At 35.1% G+C, this 18403-nt stretch overlaps 1 protein-coding gene across 4 annotated transcripts in view; it reads left to right on the forward strand.

The window, feature by feature from the left end:
• Positions 1–11840: 11840 nt before the first annotated feature.
• LOC127941763 (cell adhesion molecule 1-like) overlaps positions 11841–18403 on the forward strand; it is a 270814-nt gene continuing 264251 nt past the window's right edge. For 3 of the 4 annotated variants that reach the window (XM_052537145.1, XM_052537147.1, XM_052537148.1), the window contains exon 1: positions 11841–11999. In XM_052537145.1, coding sequence (XP_052393105.1) covers positions 11909–11999 — 91 coding nt within the window. In that variant the 5' untranslated portion in view covers positions 11841–11908. The remainder of the gene's footprint in view (positions 12000–18403) is intronic. The other variant, XM_052537146.1, reaches the window with a different exon arrangement.

Raw genomic sequence — 18403 nt, forward strand, 5'->3', positions numbered from 1 at the left:
AGGATTACGGCTCCATTAATTTATAAAGACTCCGCATCTGCTTTCAATTTAAAACGTCACAAGCTGTTCCTCTGATAAATAATATAATAGCCTAACTTCTTAGGTCTTAGATAATGCAGATATGTAATTAGCAAAGGGCACAGCACAGTGAACATTGATGGCCCATTGATATCTCCTAAAGGGACGTAATGAATGCATCAATTAGCTCAGCATTATGACTGTCTGGTGCTTTATGTGACTGCTGTAATTACGTCTATAGTGGCATAATATTCCTTTTCATGAGACGTTGTTTCAGAGTTTAATGTTCTGTGTGATAATACATAATCTCAAGTGGATTTTCTATCCTACTTCCATACTTCCATCATTTGTAAACTTTCTCTGATTTGTCCACATTGATCCTGGCGAAGATGAGATGCATAATTAAAGTCATGGCACATAAACGCACAAAGGAAAGAGTCCGCTTATGCACTGATTTTGCGTCATAGACTATTTTTACTGTGTTTTCAAACTGTGTTGTGACTGTCTTTAGTCTCAAAGAAACCATGATTATGAGGGTGGAGATAACATGCATCACAATCCCACACAGTACCTCACTACAGCTCAGGACAGATGTGCTTAAATCCATAGGTCAGACGTTAGGTCAACACATTCTCACTCCCAACTCGTCACATTTTGATGCTGGGGCTTGTCCAATTACTCACACTTGCTGTCTTTGCACTTGACCATTTGTCTATTTACAGTACATGACATTTTTCCTGTTTTTGCCCTAAGTGTTCATGAAGACCACAAGTTGTGGAGAACTTTTCATTACCCAATGGGACACACTTATCGTGTTATAAAAATGAAAGTGTTTACAGAGCTTTATTTTAATTTTCAAAAATTTGCATTTAAAATAAACTTTTAAATGTCTGTTCTGTAGTCTGTACAACAGATTACAGAATTTAGTAATTGTGGTGCTTCTAAGTAAGGGATAAAAAGCAGTTGCAATTGTACAAAATACACATCCACATCTTTGTACCAATACTATGTTTTTTTTCTACCAAAGTGAATGTAATATCTAATTAATATAATGTTAAATTTCTTGTGAGATCTCTGCAAAAAGTCTCACCATTTACTTCCAGAACATGATGCATGATGGGATACACTTAGCCTCAAATCCAGCTTAGGAGAGGTATTTCAGAAAGTGTGGATTTTAAGGTTTTGACAGTCCTGGCAATTTCTTCCTATTGCGTGCAATCGTGCATATACTTTCAAGTGTCCAAGACTGCAGGTGTGGGTATTTGGACAGGCCCTTGGTCAGGATCACTCAGCGTCACTTTTAGCGCTCAGTGTAGACACAATGGGAATGGAAATATCGCCATGATTAAATAATTACATATTGAAGAATTAATAAATGCAATACATACCTTCTTGACTGTTAAGTGTTTTATGTTGTTGAGAAGTGGGTAGGTTTAGGGTAGGAGTGGGGTTAGGTGCTCAAGTATGAAAGTATGAATATTTATATGCTTTAAATTTTTGACACTTATTTTTTAATATAAGTTTTATGCTTCTACATATCCAATTAATTACATGCATCTTGATCTGGCACATAAAGAAAACAACTGAAAGCAATGAAGTACCCTGCATGTTGGAAAATTATGCAAAAGGGGTACCCTGAAAGTTGAAAAGTATCGCAAGGGATCTTGAACAAGCGTCAGTATGTGACAAGGAGCCGTGCCAGATAATGACTTTGGTTGATGAAAATAAAATACTCATCCCAAATTACAGCCTCTTTCTGCTCACACAAGTATGCAGTTGTACACAATTATTAGCGAATGATACCAAGTGTAAGTGCACCTTGGGGAAAAATATAAATAATAGTTGCATGATAAAATAAAAATAATGATAATGTTCTGAATCAATAATGATCTTTGTGCCTGTTTGACAATGTTTTGACAAAATAAATATACTTAATGCTTCAAACAGTATCAAAAAATGTCGGTATCAAAATTATAATGGAAAATCATGATCACCCAGCCATTTTTCAAATTGTCCTATTCACTTTGGACAAATTGGAGATGCCAAAGCATCCTTTCTGAGTGATTTATGTTGTTTTTTTGTTTTTTCAGCATTAATTTCTCCTCAAGCTAAGAGTCAGAGTACGCGCTGCCCCCTGGCCCCTGCTCTGCTGTTGGGAATTACATACAGTGCAATTATTTTCTGGTGTGGCAATCAGCCTAGCTTGATGGTTACCACCGGAAGGCTGCGAGGAGCTGCTTGCCACTCAACCCAGTGGCAGGAAAAAAATGTTTTTTCATCTCTTCACGTGTCTATTAGATCTGTCTCAGAAGTGTACTGCAGCAAGGAGAAACATTAAAATTGATTGACTCCCTCTAAAGCTTGTTAATGGACAAAAAAGCAAGCAAGTAAAATCCTGGCTAAAATAAAATGATAATCTGAAATCCCTTTTAGATTAAGCCATATTTTATTATTAAACAAATATCTACATGCGGATATATATATATATATATATATATATATATATATGTGTGTGTGTGTGTGTGTGTGTGTGTGTGTGTGTGTGTGTGTGTGTGTGTGTGCGTGTGTGTAAAACTATTCATTGAAATTGTATTCTTTATATTCAATCCTTAATGTCTGTGCATTTGCAATACTATAATAAATGATTTAATAACAAATAAGGATACAAAATCAACGTGGACAATACTTTTTCAAAATATAAAATATTTAAAAATATAAAATATAAAAAAAATATTAAATAATAAATATAATATTAAATATAAAAAAATATATTAACATTTTTTTTAATATTTTAAATACAAATACATATTTCCATAAAACATTGGCTTAATCTAGTAAGTGCAATCAGTTTAGTGAATTGACTGATTATGATAATTAATAATACTCCATACCAAACTTCAATCACTAACAAAATATATTTTTTTTGTCTTTCCATTCAATTCATTTGACTTTTCATTATATAATAGACATTTATTTTATAAGCACCTTATATTTTTTTTCCCACAGTGTTTGTCCAGCATCCCCCCCCCATTCTAAAACACATAAATAAAGACAATAAATAAACAATAAATAGCTAAATAAATATTTTTACATCTCCAAAAGTAAAAACTAACTTATTCACATATTTACTGTGAACTAAGGTTATTTAAACACTGGGACTAACGAGATAATTAATTAAAACACAGGTGAACAGAATTTCAAAAAAAAAAAAAAAAACACCCTGGTAAAAGGAAACCTAACACAGAAAACATCTTACACGCTGCATATACAAGGTAATGCATAAACCCTGATATTATGCAATATCAAAATAAATAAATCAATCAACTGAAAATATTCTTATGTGTGTGAATCATCGCATGTGCTTGAGCAGCCATTCACTCACTAGAAAACATCTTTGGGTGATCGAGCAGGTGTATTAGCTGTAAAGCTTACTCTTTAAGTCAGGACATATACAGTAGGAGCTCAGCGCCTCCTCTGACTTAAAAGACTGTCCGGTGGGTTTGAGAGGCAAATGGGGGTCAGGAACTGTCTCTTATGTGCACCCTCTATTAAAGCGAAACCTCTTCTCACCCTGACACTCGAGATGAGAGGGAAATGGAGTGCAGGAACTTGATTTGAAAAACCAGGTCAAGAAGTGAGAAATAAATGCTTACAATTCTGAAATGTGATCTTTTTAGCTCTTCTAAAAAGAAACATACATCTGACATACGTTTCTTTTAGTAGTAATCTTTTTCTATGCTATATGGACTTAGCCCGTTTTCATCTTGGGATAAAAGAAATGGTGACTTTTTCTTACAAATAAAGTTTGTCTTACCTTCTTTTTTTTTTTCTCACAATTGTGAAAAGAGTTGATATTGAATTGACATATAAAGTCAAAATTGTGAGATAAAAAGCAATCTTTTTAAAAATTATAATTGTGAGCTGTAAAGTCTGAATTCCAAAAATAGTCTGAATAGCAAAACATATGTTTATAATTACAAGATTAGATTACTTTTTATTTTTTTATTTTCTTGGAAAAGGGCTTCAATAATGGGCAGCACAACACTGAATACTGCTTTCTGTGCAGTGTTTTTCATCCTGTTCTCACAGAGTTCATAATGTGAAACAAACCTGGCCATAGAGCACATACTCTCTCAGGGCTGGTCACGTGTGTGGTTTGACCCGCCATCAGAGTGACAATGGCCTGGTCTTTGGCTGACCTCACAACGGCACATTACAAGAGGACACTATGAACTACTGCTCTCCAGAGACAGTGGGTCAACTTACATGTCTTCAGCCCTCTGTCAATAATACAGGTGCATTAGCGCAGTCAGGGAGGGTGGATTTTTGTTGTTGTAGCAAAAATGTTGAATGTTGTAGCTGAAAATGTTAGATATGGAGAGCAGAAAATAAACCAACCAGGGATGCGTTTTGATGAGGCATGCATTTAACTCAGGACACAGCTGATAGTGACAAGGAATCAATAGATTTCACATTTCTATTGGCTCTACATTTTGGAACACTATTATAAAATAATTAACCCAATTTGAGGAAAGGACAAAAGGACATCTAAATTCTGCAGTGAGACCTCTGAGGAAAAAGTGTACACATTCATACACTTCTGACACAGCACTGCTAGATTCTGTGACTCAAGGGCCAACAAACCTGTAAAGAATCTGAAGGCTACAAAGTTCTGAGAATTGAGATATGTTCAAAAGATTTTTAAATTCTCGCTTTCAAGATGTAAGCTTATCAGTATTCCTCAAGGAACATTGGTAAAAACAATTTCTCAATGTCCAAGGATGGAACATTCTGCCAATGCGATGCAAACTCTTTAGCTGTGCAGTCCTGTAAGGTCACTAAATCCTTTTTGTGTATTCTGCCCTTATTAAGAGATGTAGGCATATCTTGAGAATTCATATACTCTTTTTCCATTATTTTATAAATTCCTGTGATTTATAGACTTACTAAATAGATTTGAAGCTATTACTTGAGTCTCTACATTAAAAACAAATCTTACATTGAAAAATACTAGCTGTTTTTTTTCCTTTTGTGGCTCAAACCAAAAATGTAGCCTTAGCCTGCCAGGTAGTGCAAGAGTTCTGACATGTTGAATTTGAAGATTTCTAACTTTTCTGTTCTCTCCCTTCCCCCTGTCATTTCTTTCCTATAAAACAGTGTTGCATAGAATTCTGAATTTAAGGAAAAGGCTCCCTTTCATTTCATGAGCTTGAATTTATTTTTATTTTTGAATTTTAACTTACTGTGTGTTTGGACAAATTCAATTCAAATTCCTTATTATATATATTCCTAAATTTGCTCCGAATTTGAATTGAAGTAGCAAACAGGAATAAGAAAGTACAAATAAAATTAACTGAAATAAAAAATAAATAAATAGTGTTTGAATTATATATATATATATATATATATATATATATATATATATATATATATATATATATATATATATATATATATATATATATATATATAAGGGCTGTCAAAAATAGCGCGTTAACGACGTTAATTAGTTGTTTGTTGTTAATTACGTCAATTTTTTTAACGCATTTCACGCACGTGCAGTGTGACAAATTATTCAGGTCAGTAAAGTCTCGTCGATCTCTGAATTCTCAAGATAGTAAAAAACAGCGGTGGGCGCAGCGACGAAAACACCGAAGAAGCTTAAGGTTTTACCCCAGTTACTCTCAAATACATTCATGCCAAGCTCTATAAACAGAGACGACTTTGGTAGTTGTTGATACGCTGGAGCTTCTTCCTGTTTTAGCGTCCTGTGTTTCACACTGCGCATGCGCAGAACGCATACATGCAATGCAGCGAAAATTACAGCTGTTTGGGAAAGCATATGCATTTTTACTTGAAGCCTTCAGAACGCGAAAATAGTGATCCTAAAGTATTGTGGCAGAGCAAATGAACACCTCCCAAAAACAAGAGTGCTGCTTATGTGATGGTGGCGCATGTTTGTGTTTCTGAGTTCATTCTTTCGAGTTTCTCTATGCATAATTTCATAGATATGTGGCTATATTTAACCACTGGTTCACCTAAAACTCTTACACTTTCTGTAGTTAAATGGCATGGTTTGATATAGTGCTCAGGTAAATTTGATCTAAGTAAATGTTAAACTTTTGAAATTCAGAAAAAAAGAACCACATATTGATGAATCAATACATTAAAATTATGTATCTGTGTCCTGTTATATATCTTTTGGTATGCATTTCAGAAAATAAAATGGTTAGGATTCAGGTGTAATTGCAAATAGTGATTAATAATGATTAATCTACTGAAAATTCTGATTAATTTGATTAAAAATTTTAATCATTTGGTGGCCCTAATATATATATATATATATATATATATATATATATATATATATATATATATATATATATATATATATATATATATATATATATATATATATATATATATATATATATATATATGCATATGCAATTCTACTATTGTTTAACAGTAGAAAATCTAATGAAATTCAATGCAAATTCAGGAAGTTAACTAGAATTTAAAATATACAAAATTCTGATACAAATTCAAAAAGTCCATTAAGATATATGAAAAAATTTAAAAAAAAAAAAAGTTCTGCAACATTGTTATAATAGCATATTTTTGGACAAATGTAGAGAGCCATTATGAAATGCTAACAAGAATGATCCAAATCACACTTTTAAGCAGAAATTAAGCTTGGACAAATAACTATTTTAATAAGGCCTATTTCTTCAAAGACCCAAACAGTGGAACTTAAAAAATTGCATGCATAAACGCGTGGATGAAGTTAATTAACGACCGCTTTCATGATGCAAATAAAACAAGTTAACAAGAAAAACTTCTGCACCCACTAATAAGGCAAAGAATGGGAAACTACAGTAGTGTCAGGCTTACCAGGGCCAATCATGAAAAAGCCACAAGCTGCCTAGATAACTAGCCTCCAGACACACTGTGAATATGCCACAGGGAGCCTGAGCCCTCAGCCTAGTTACACAGGTGGCAACAGCCTATATGCCTATGAGAGGGTGGTTGTGTACTACTAGCAACCTAACAAGGTCCATAAAGATACATATTCACCCACTCCATCATAGGGCATACCCTCAGAGATAGGGAAAAAAGATGCAGAGAAATAACACAAAAGGAAAGCAAGCAAAAAATAAAATTCATTTGACTGCTCAGGGGATGCAGTTAAGTACAGGCACCTCCACCCGGTGCACTGTCAAACTCCTAACAGAATGATCCACGCTGACGTGCCATCAAATGAACAGTGAATGAACAGCAGGCCGCTGTGATTTCCATAAAAACACTCTGCAATGCCGGAGATTGTCATCCTCATTATCTCTCAGTACAGAAAACCTTTGTGTCCACCACAGATTAATGATTTGTGCATTTCATAATAAACTGGTCTTCTTTGACAGTGATGAATGTTGTGGCATGTGCATGGGTCCAGATACACCTTGTTAATTTGTTCTCCTTGACACACACTTTTGGAGCAGAAATCAATGAATGACGCAATGCTTTCCTAAATCATGTCCTCATATTTGAGACAGCAGATATCAGGAGGAAACTGTCATTTTCTCCTTCTGTGATCCCCTCCTTTTTCCCAATATCACCTCAATTACTTTCGCCTTCCCTTTCAGATTCCTTTGGTGACACGAGTCCTGAACGGAAAAGCTTTTTGAAATCAAGTCGTTTCAAGTTGAGTCCATGTTAACTGAAAGCTGTCGTTTAAGGGCCTGTATTTCTCAATGTCACATTTATCCAAAAACTTTAAAAGCAAGAGCTGTATAGGAAAAAGGATGCTGTGCATATAGTGGCATCTGGCATTACTTTCAGACGCGTTCCTATCCAGTCAAGTTGCCACAAGATTTATGAGGATAGATGTTCGGATCAGATTCGCCAAGCTTTGACATTTCCTGTCTGTACCCCAGACTGAAACTACCACTTGTGCATTAATACTTGAATAACAGAAGTAGGAAAGTGATTTTATTCACAGAAACATTCTTGAGTTTTATGGATAGCCTATGTCGAGGCCTATATCTATCTGATTATGGTAGCCCTAAGTATAACTTAAAGTTTAACTTAACACATCATTTAACTGTAACAAACGTATACTGGAGGCAAATTGAATGAGGACCCACCTGCAGTTTAATACAATTCAAAAAATATGAACAAACTCACCAAACAATGGATTACAGAAACAAAGTTGAAACTTGAAATAACCATTGTTATTAACAGGGGAGGTTGCTATTAACACAATGTAGCTTATAACATTAGGAAAAAAAATACATTGCCTTAAACATTAAAATAGGATTCTCACAAAAATGTTTGTATTAAAGTAACACATACACACACACAGAACAAAATGCAGAAATACCACATGTAAAAACCAATGAAAGCATGACACATGAAGGAACAGGGAATCACAATACTAACAGAGGACATGACTACAAAATAAAAGACATGAAAGCATGAACATAAACCAAATGTGACATTAAGACATTCTTAAATAAAACTAATGCTAGTCATACTGCAGTGATCAATACTATGATCATAATACCTAAACAAAAGATTTAAACTAACAGTACCTGTAAGATAAATTTGATTACCACAGAAAATAATTAAACTCATCCCTTGGTTGTTGCAGTAGCTAAAGCACTTACAATGGAAGTAAAACTATGCATGTTAAAATTAATGTTACAACCATACCACAGCCACTTTACTTGAATACCATATGTGTTAACATGAAGTTATAAAATAGCTTACTTTTTTGTGTTATATCCAATATTTTAACTTTGCTTTCATAAAGTAACGCCATGAAAGCTGTGTAGGGTAATGTTAGCAATGTGGGTAATGTGTGTTCCTCCTGTGTTCCATGTTGGATTTACCCCTATGTTGGATTAATAAAGACTCTCTCGATTATTCTCGACACAGTAATGTGACAGATGCATAGGATTTTGCTTTATTTTTTATTTTTTTTAATGAACATAATATATATTTTATCATACAAGCAAAGAGAATTATTAGAGCAGTATTGGAGTTTTGATTTATTATTATTATTATTTTTTTTTTTACAAATGTTTAGTCAACCCCTAAGCCAAATGTTTCTACTGTGCAAATCCGTCATTTAGAGTTATTTTTTTTATTTTTTTTCTGTCACAATCATGTGCTTTGGGAAAGTCATCAAATGAATAATTATAGAGGAGCCCTGCTGAGTTAGTATCTTGGGACAATGTGTGCGCTGTAGTGTTGATACCAAATGAATAGCACTTATTTGCAAGCAAGAACAAAACCCTTGAGGCAAATCAATAAATAACAGAAAGATTTCATTAACTAAAGAGTTCTCATAGTGATTTTTCTGAGGAACAAAGAATGAACCTTTAGGACCGGAAGGTCAAAAAGTGACTGTTTGGCTCTGACATAGGTTTGTGCAGTCTGTTGCCCCCTCTGGGGTGTTTCTTTCATCTAACTCAGGCTTTGATATTCTTTAAAGGAAAGATGTACCCTAAAATGTATTTTACATCACTGACAACAGTGCATCTGATGGGTGTATGAAAGACTGCTTATGTATCTCATGGCTACATAAAAAAAAAAAAAAAAAAAAAAACTTGTTGCTTTGATCATGCTACCTTGAATATTGAATACAGAATAAAGAAGCCTTCATGTGCTATTGAAATCATTGTAAATACAAGTTTCCTAATAGGAAATTGGACATGTAAGACTTTATGAATGGGAAACTTGGGTATCATTTTGATACCTGTGTTGAGTTTCTGTGCTGAGCGCGGAAGGTAGTGACTGTTAAGTTTTATAGTTTTCCCTATCTATTTTGCTTTCTCTTGCCATTACAGTATGTATGTATTTAAACAATCATTTGATGCATATTCTATGTATTTTACTGAAAACATTATTTATTTGAAACTTCAGAATTGTCTTCAAGATTATCTCAATAGCACAGTGAATGTATACAATAGTGTGAGCAATATGGTTGTCAGAAAATAGAATGGACATTGGTTAAATATATTCAATATTTAGGCTTTAATAATATTTCCCCAAAAAATATGCATGAATGGACCTGGTGTCCTCCATGATCCCTATTCTTCCTGACAACAAAGCACTTGAACATAACTAACTTGTAATTATGACTTCAGAAGGCAGCATAAAACATTTTTTTTTTTTTTAAATCTTAAAACAAGAAATCTCTCCCTGATGTTGTCTGACTAAAGCAGAGTGAACTTTATGCTTATTATAAAGTAATCCTTAAGAGAGGAAAGCTCCAAGTCAAGGGGAAGCACTTCATTGCTTCGTTCTACTTTTGGTCTTTCTAAATTTATCTGATTTTCCAGGACCCATCAGTCACCATACCCTAAAAATAATTCCTGCCACAATTACTGTAGAAATATACCAGGCACGGAAAGACATGTTCAGCCATAAGCATTAGAGTGTATCATCAAAATCTGAATCTTGTATAAACATTTCTTTAATTCCTGTTCCTCTCCAGAAAATCAAAGCACTTGCCCTGTGAGCCTTCCAAGTGAATTAGCATAATGAGCCACCAAGGGTAGAGCTACCTGGATTACCTTATCAATTTGCAATCCTGGCTCCAACTGTGAGTCAATTTGAGAAAGCACCCAATTAACTTATATTAAAAAGTCAACATAATTATGTTGATGAGAAGTCCCTTTCATATTGAGGGAGGAGATATCTGAAGCAGACAGGAAGTTTTTTTTCTCTGAATACTTATGAAATGTTTACATTTCTTAGCAATGTCCTTCTGATAAACTGTCATGTTCAAGTCTTTCTCTTTTGTATCTTCCTTACCATACCATATATCATACCATATATACCGTATATATATATGTGTGTGTGTGTGTATGTGTGTGTGTGTGTGGGTAGATAGATAGATTATCATTACTCATTACTCCAGTTTCACATGATCCTTCAGAAATCTATGCTGATTTGCACACGAAACAGTTCTTATTATTATCAGTTTTATAATAAAATGATTTCTGAAGGACATATGAGACTGAATACTGGACTGAATACTGTTATAGCTGCTTAAAAATGTTGCTTTGCCATCACAGGAATATCAGTTTAATTTAAATGTATTACATATAAATTACATCATTATTATAAAGCATTTTAAATTGCATTTTATTTCACAATATTACTGTTTTTACTATATATTTGATCAAATAAATGTAGCATTAGTCAGACTTTCAAAAACATCAGAGAGAGCGAGAGAGAGAAAGAGCGAGAGAGAGAGAGAGAGAGAGAGAGAGAGAGAGAGAGAGAGAGAGAGGCGCTAGGGGACGCCACTAGAGGCACTATTTTCCTCTAAAGACATTATTATTGTTACAGTGGAAACAGTGTTAATCGTAACCATAGTTCCTGCTATATATAATATTTTTATAGGCTAGTTAGTACAGCCACAGTGGTATTATCACAACTGCACATTTTATAATGATGATGATAATAATAATAATAATAATAATAATAATAATTATTATTATTATTATTATAGATAACAAGTGTGAATATCCAAAAATGATATATTAATGTAATGATATTTTATGTATGTTATTTAATCTATGTTATATCAATAGTATCAGCACACCGGAAACTATATGGTTACCATGGTACTTTTTTTGGAGGAGCAGGGGAGGCTTTTTCTTCTGATCAACAGGGTGTTTTCCCGGAAAATTTGTCTTTAGAATTACGACACAAAAATGATTCTATTCGATAACATCAAGAGACACGGTTCAGTATAAGGGCTGTATTGACGTTCTTTTTGAATGGGTATTTGTTCCCGCCCTTTCCCAGCATCTCCTGACGCGCACTCGCGCAGCCCCCGTTGCTCTAGGTGAAGCTCAACTCACTCACGAGCTTCAGAATGAAGCAGGTGTCCAACATGGCGAACACGAGCAACGGATCTCTCGCAACTCTCCTCATTTTATTCACCATTTCGGCAGCTATCCACACAGGTAGGAACTGTGCTTTTGGATTAATCTGCTTGAATTTTAAGGCAGAAATGGTCGAGCCAGCCAGCACGACGGACCTTCGACGCGAGCCGGAGATGTGTACACAGTGTGGCGTCTTTATTGAAAGTAATAGTTCAGAGTACCGATGTGTTACAAAGTTAAGATATGCGTTTGTTCAAAATGAAACGTTCGAGCGATATGAGGATTTCTCTCATCCTTTCTGTTAACTTTGATGCGATAAAGTCTGCAGATGTTTTCCAGTTGGTTTGGCTGCGGCTCTCTGATGAGGGAGAAGCGGGATGTTTCTCTCTTTACACAAAACTAACGTTAAACATTGTTTTACCAGCACATTAGTTCCGCTAATGGTGTGACCCAGATACAGCCTACTGAAGAGCTTTTATCACGAAATTAGCAGGCTTTTGGAAAGCGGAACATACACTTCACCTTTATTGAACGCAAAGCTCAGCATCATCGTTCTTCTGTTTGGATTGATTAATGCAGTGGATTTGATCCTCAGCTGATGCTTCTTTCAGTTAAATTACTCCTGTGTGTGGATCTCGAATCACATTTTGTTGAGTTTGCAAGTAATTGAAATGGATTGTGGAAACAAGATACAACAGTTACATGCATCACGGACAGCGAACATCATCTGCATTGGCTTCATGCAGCTCGCACACACCGGCGAACGAGTTCCTTAAAAGTTTCGGAATGCGCATTAAATGGACAGTTCATTTAAATTGAGAATACTCGTCATTTACTGTTCCTCGTTGTTATTTCAAATCTGTATGTCTTCTGGTGAACACAAAAGGAGATGTGAGGCAGAATGACTAAGTCACCAAGTTACTTTTAGTGAATCGAAAAAGATGAATTGTAAGTGAATGGTGACCGAGGCTGTCAGTCCCTGACATGTTTAAATCTCCCTTTGTGCCCAACGAAAAAATAAAGCCGTACGTCTATTGGGTTTCCATATGGTACAACTTGAGGGTGAATAAATGACAAAAGTGTAGCCCCGTCCCTTTAGAGCAGCGCATGCTGTATGTGTGGCCGCTCTAAACTGCAGCATCCGCGCACTGTTTCTCCGTGTGACGTTACTTGTTCTTTCTTCTGGATATTTAAAAACATTCACTGCTCAAATAGTAAATTACAGGGCCTGCGGTCGCAGATTTGTTTTAAAAACAAACACTTCACTTATTGAAAACATTCGAATAACACAGAGTCCTCGGCTGCTGAGGTAATGCTTTGAATGCTCGTGGCACTGCCAAGATTTCCCTTTATTTACGTTACCCGCTATTATGTTGTAACTCCATTTTCTTTAAACTTACATAATAATCTTTCGTGCCAACAGCAGTCGAAGCGTTCAAACAGAGTCAACAAGTGCAGGTATTTTCTCTTGGAGACATAATAAAATGTTTTGTTCGACGCTCGTGCTGCGTCTGTTCGGAATCTGCATCTATAACCCGCGCATCGCTTCGTTGTTTATAATGGGAGCGTGGTATTTGTCGCGTTGCGTCGATTGTAATGTGGATGTTCTACGTTAGATGGTTTGTTTGGCTTTCTCTCCCCGGATAACCATGGCTAGGAAAATAAGGAGCGGAGAACAAAGATTATTTTACTTTTGTAGGAGGGTTCAGAGCAAACCGTGGAGCGTGGAAAACCGGTTTTCTTATCTAAGTTCAGGGATTTTCCCTTAAGATGATGCCCGACTGACATTAAATCATTGTAGTGATCTTGTCATCATTCTGATGTCGTCATGTCACAATAATATCTATTATTTGGTGTGTCAACATTTGTTTTAAAATGTTTAGACTTCTCAGAGCCGGTCTAATGTGATGAGTAATAGTTATTTCTGCAAACATTGTGTGGTTAGTCTATTATTACTTGAACAAATGTGTAGGTGTCAGTTATTTTAACAGATAGGCATGCCATCATATATGTTTATTAAATGGTTAAAGTTGGTCAGAATTTATGTTTATTGTGTTTATGAATAGCAAAATTGTTATCTTGGAGTAGGCCTATATTAGTTTAAATTAATAAAATTTCAATTAACTTCATTAAAAAGGGATTGAACTATATGTTTTAAACTAGCATTTCTAAACCACTGCATAAGAAAATATGCATTTGTCTAATTGTAGTACTTATAATTACTCTAATGCCTATAGCATGTGACAACTTGCCCCAGCGATTCCTATATACCAGCTACTTTGCTTTCAGGCTTGTGTGAAATCTCCATTTGCTCTTACTACCCCTTCTGACTCTTTAAATGCCTGTTGCTTTGAGGGTTTAAGCATTGTTAAATTGTGCTCTGGTGTTTCCACACAATGTCTTTAAATGCAAAGCATAGGAGCTTATGCTTAATAGTTTTCTTTGACAAAAGCCTCATATTTCAGGGAATCCCTCAGTTTCCATTATTCAGCGATAATGCTTTCAAATCAGATCAACATTTAGTACACAGCATATGGGATGTATGATTTGTTTAGGATCTGCAGCAAATAAGTTTATATGAAAATAGAGAAAAGGCAAGCAGTAGCTTAACCAGGTTGCTGTTATTAGACATTTCTTCCGCTTTGAAGTGTGTATTATTTGTTTTGCTCCACTTGGCTGTCAGACTAATACCTTACAGAGTGTAAATGAAAATGGCTGGGGGAGAAGCTAATCCACATAAGAATATTTTGAGGATTACGGCCGGAGTCTGCCATGCCCGCCTCGCTATTGATTGGTTGCTTTGCTCTGTAAAAATGACAACGCAAGAAGAGACAAGAGCTCTCTTAATTCTTTCAGTTTGGGCTTTAACTAGAGATTACTAGTGTTATTGGTAATGTTTTTCGTTATATACGTGTGTGAGGGGATGATAGACATTATAGTATCATTCTTATAGTATAATATTCTATTAGAAATCATTTGGCTCAATTGCTTTTCGGCATGGCTCACTTATTTAGTGACTGCAAATGGAATACTGTGCATGTAATCATTAGAAAAACAGTGAACAATTAACTTTGGGGTTGGTATTAGATATTTTAGATTGGAGAAAATTCCTTTAGCAAGGGTCAGGTTATTTGCCTTGGCCTAAACGGCACTATATGACACAGACATGAAGATAATGATTGATGAGATGCTGGGAGCAATACAAAACTCAACCACTAGATGATCAATGAGCTCTTTGACTTTGACAAAGACAAAAACTCCTATTCATACCCATTGTGCACATGGACTAAATTATGTATTTATTTCGGTAAATAAAGGCAGTTGTGTCTTGAATAAAATTCTGTAATGACATTCCCCTTTTTTAACACAATAGGGGCCCCAAAGGCAAAATACATGCTGACCAGCATATGTTTTGTTTGATCCTAATTTCTTCTAAATTGCTCTTTGTTTGAGTGAAATGTCCAACAAGGATGCTTTATTCTAGAGGAGGCAAGCTTGGATGCTTGTTTGCTGAGTAAGAGAATCCCCGAAGATCATTGTCATGCAATCAGATGTTCCATGTACCACCCAAGAGATGATTATAAACAAAATCTGCTTTAAAAAGTAGTGTAGGCCCTGATTTGCATTTTAGTAGGCTGCAGACTTCTAGGTAAAGTTTTTATTAACTTGTATGCATCAGATAAATAAATATTAAACTAATAAATAAATATGTTAAATATTTCATATATTTTAATGTTTAATAAGGTTATATATTTTAATTAAAATTTTAGAGGTAATTAGCACACACACACACACACACACACAAAAATTGAACATTGTGAATAATGCCATTACTCACCTTCGTGTTTTGTGGAAATTGAGACCATTTTTCACGTTAAGTGTAACTGTGAGCTTGTTTTGCAGACAGCTAATGAACCGAAGGATCAAATTGTGAAATGCAGTGCCACCACAACCTCCTACTTCTCATCCTGTGCCGGAGAGCTGATGATGATGGAGCAGTTTACCATATACCATCATATTGCAGCTCACGCTGAGCAAGTTCTCATTAAATAGAGATTACCAGCAGCCATTAGCATTACCATTAAGAACAATTCACCCACTCAGAAGTCTTACATATAAGGTTAATCGCTGCTCTTTTCTCAAAAAATATCTTGTCCCCATCAAGTGATAGGCGTTATGTTTGTTATCATAAAGCGAGGTCTCTTGGGAAGCACAACCGTTTATCTTCTGGCTGTACAAATAAGGATTTAGTGCTCTCTGATAATCAAAAATGAGTTTTTCCTTTTGCACTACACAGAAAGATAAAAGAGAAATCTTTGGTTCAGAAATCACTACGAAGTCAAATGCTTAGAGGTTGGTCTGTTCATATTTCGGAAATCCCATGATGCTGGATTACATATTTGGTCCATACAGCAGGAATTGAACTTGTTGAATCCATTGAAGATGTTAAATGGCTTGGAAGTTGTTGGCTTTTCTTTTTGGATAACAATTTGTTCTTTGATAGTTTTCTTTGTTCACAGCTTGTATTGTTCAGAGCTTTTTGTGGCTTGAAGCCGCAGCATGCAGACAAAAAGATAAATGTGCACGCAATCTTTTGGAGTTTCAGTCCATTCATTACAGCCAATGCACAAGCGCTCGATGAGCCTGTTTTTTGCACTTGTCATTTTATTGTGTTCTGACATTGAATCATTGGGTACATTACAATTTGTATCTCACTCTCTCCTACTTCTTCTCGTCATTTAAGATCGCCGGGGCTTTATTTCATCAATGTGCATGGTTGACACTAATCATTCTATCCCCTTCACACTACCTTAGGCTTTATTCAAATGATTTTATCAGGTCACACTTGAAGGGCAAATGTGAAAGGGTTTTACATGTTTGTTTTATGATAAAAAGATGAAGCCATTTGTACTGGCTCCTCTGACCTACTATGTCAAAGGATTCGTTTTTCCTAATAAAACAAAATAGGTCAGGCTGTAATCTCTTAGTGTCTGGTGAAATGCAGTAGGGTGGGGTGATCTATAATGTTCATCTAACAACACGGCAAGAATTCCTCATTGCTCTGCAAGTGTCATGTCTTAGGTCAACATCCGATTAAAAATAGTGTTTGTATTTGCTGAGTTGCTGCAGGATTCGTGGTTTTCATGTCAATATCAAAGGCAGGTTAGAATTACATTTAACTGTTATTATAGATCTGTATTCCCTTGCAATGTTTTAGGAGAATTGATTGTTTGTTTTGCCAAAAAACATGGTAGAAGCCTTAGCTTAAATCTTAAGTCAAGTGGTTTATTACTTACATCTGAGGCAGGAGAAGAAAACAAAATACAGTGTCAAATAGTTGGTGGTTGGACCATTGCAACCCATCCCTAAAATACAGTCAGTAAAGAGAGACTAGTCAGGAGCTTGCTCAAATGAACTAGAAAGATGTGTTTGGGATAGGCTGCAACAATCAATATATCGACTTATCACACAATATATGTACATGGCATAATAAATTTTTGGTGACGCAATATATTGCCCATTATATTTAAAAAGAAATTAATGTCACCATTTTTTTTGTGTGTCTTTTGCATCTTCTTGTACATAACCTGGTGCAGTTAGTGCTAGTTATAAATGCTTCTCCAAACAAAGTTTCATCTGAAGATGTGGCCTTGTTTAGGGATCGGTGTCTTTGTGCATACGGACATCTGACTGATAAGTAGGGATTGTGTTTTTCAGCAATACAGTAAACCTTTAATTTACGGAGAAAAAAAGTGAACTCATGATTTAAAATGATGCTGCACTTTATTAATTTGCCCATTGTCATATTAATATTATTTTCACTGTGTGCTGTATGTTAAATGAGCTTTACCTTGGCTTTATTTGAAAAATATGATTCTCAAATCCACACAAACTTCCCAGAATACTGAGTGCCCTGTTCTTTGGTTACAGTGTTTACTTCCTTTTTAATGATATTTTTATTAAATATTTATTTGTGAAAAAAACCAACAACTTTGTATTCTAAAGTATAAGTATGTTTATTTTTACAAATGTATTTTTTTAAATTCAATGTCAAATTATTTACAATTTATTTTTTGCATTGGTATGCAGTTAAAATGTGATTTTATATTCGGTGGCATCAGATGGTCTTAAAATGACAATAGTATTGTTGATCGCATTTATTTCTGGAGCAATATATCGCACAATAACAAGTTGTTATGTTGACAGGCCTAGTGTAGGATGCAGCATTAGTCTTAAGTAGATACTGAAGTGAAGCTTTACACTGCGCGCAAATATAAAGCTTTTGTGCAAGTTTAAGATTTTCTCTATACTGCAAATGGCAGGGGAAACATTTGTACCATATTTTTGTGTCGCATCAATCCAAAATTACGTCATGACGAGGAAAAAATATATTTAAAGTCGCACTGGACTATAAGTCGCATTTATTTAGAACCAAGAACCAAAAGAAAACATTACCATCTCCAGCCGCGAGAGGGCGCTCTATG

Source organism: Carassius gibelio, chromosome A21 (assembly GCF_023724105.1).
Source record: "Carassius gibelio isolate Cgi1373 ecotype wild population from Czech Republic chromosome A21, carGib1.2-hapl.c, whole genome shotgun sequence".
Lineage (NCBI taxonomy): Eukaryota > Metazoa > Chordata > Actinopteri > Cypriniformes > Cyprinidae > Carassius > Carassius gibelio.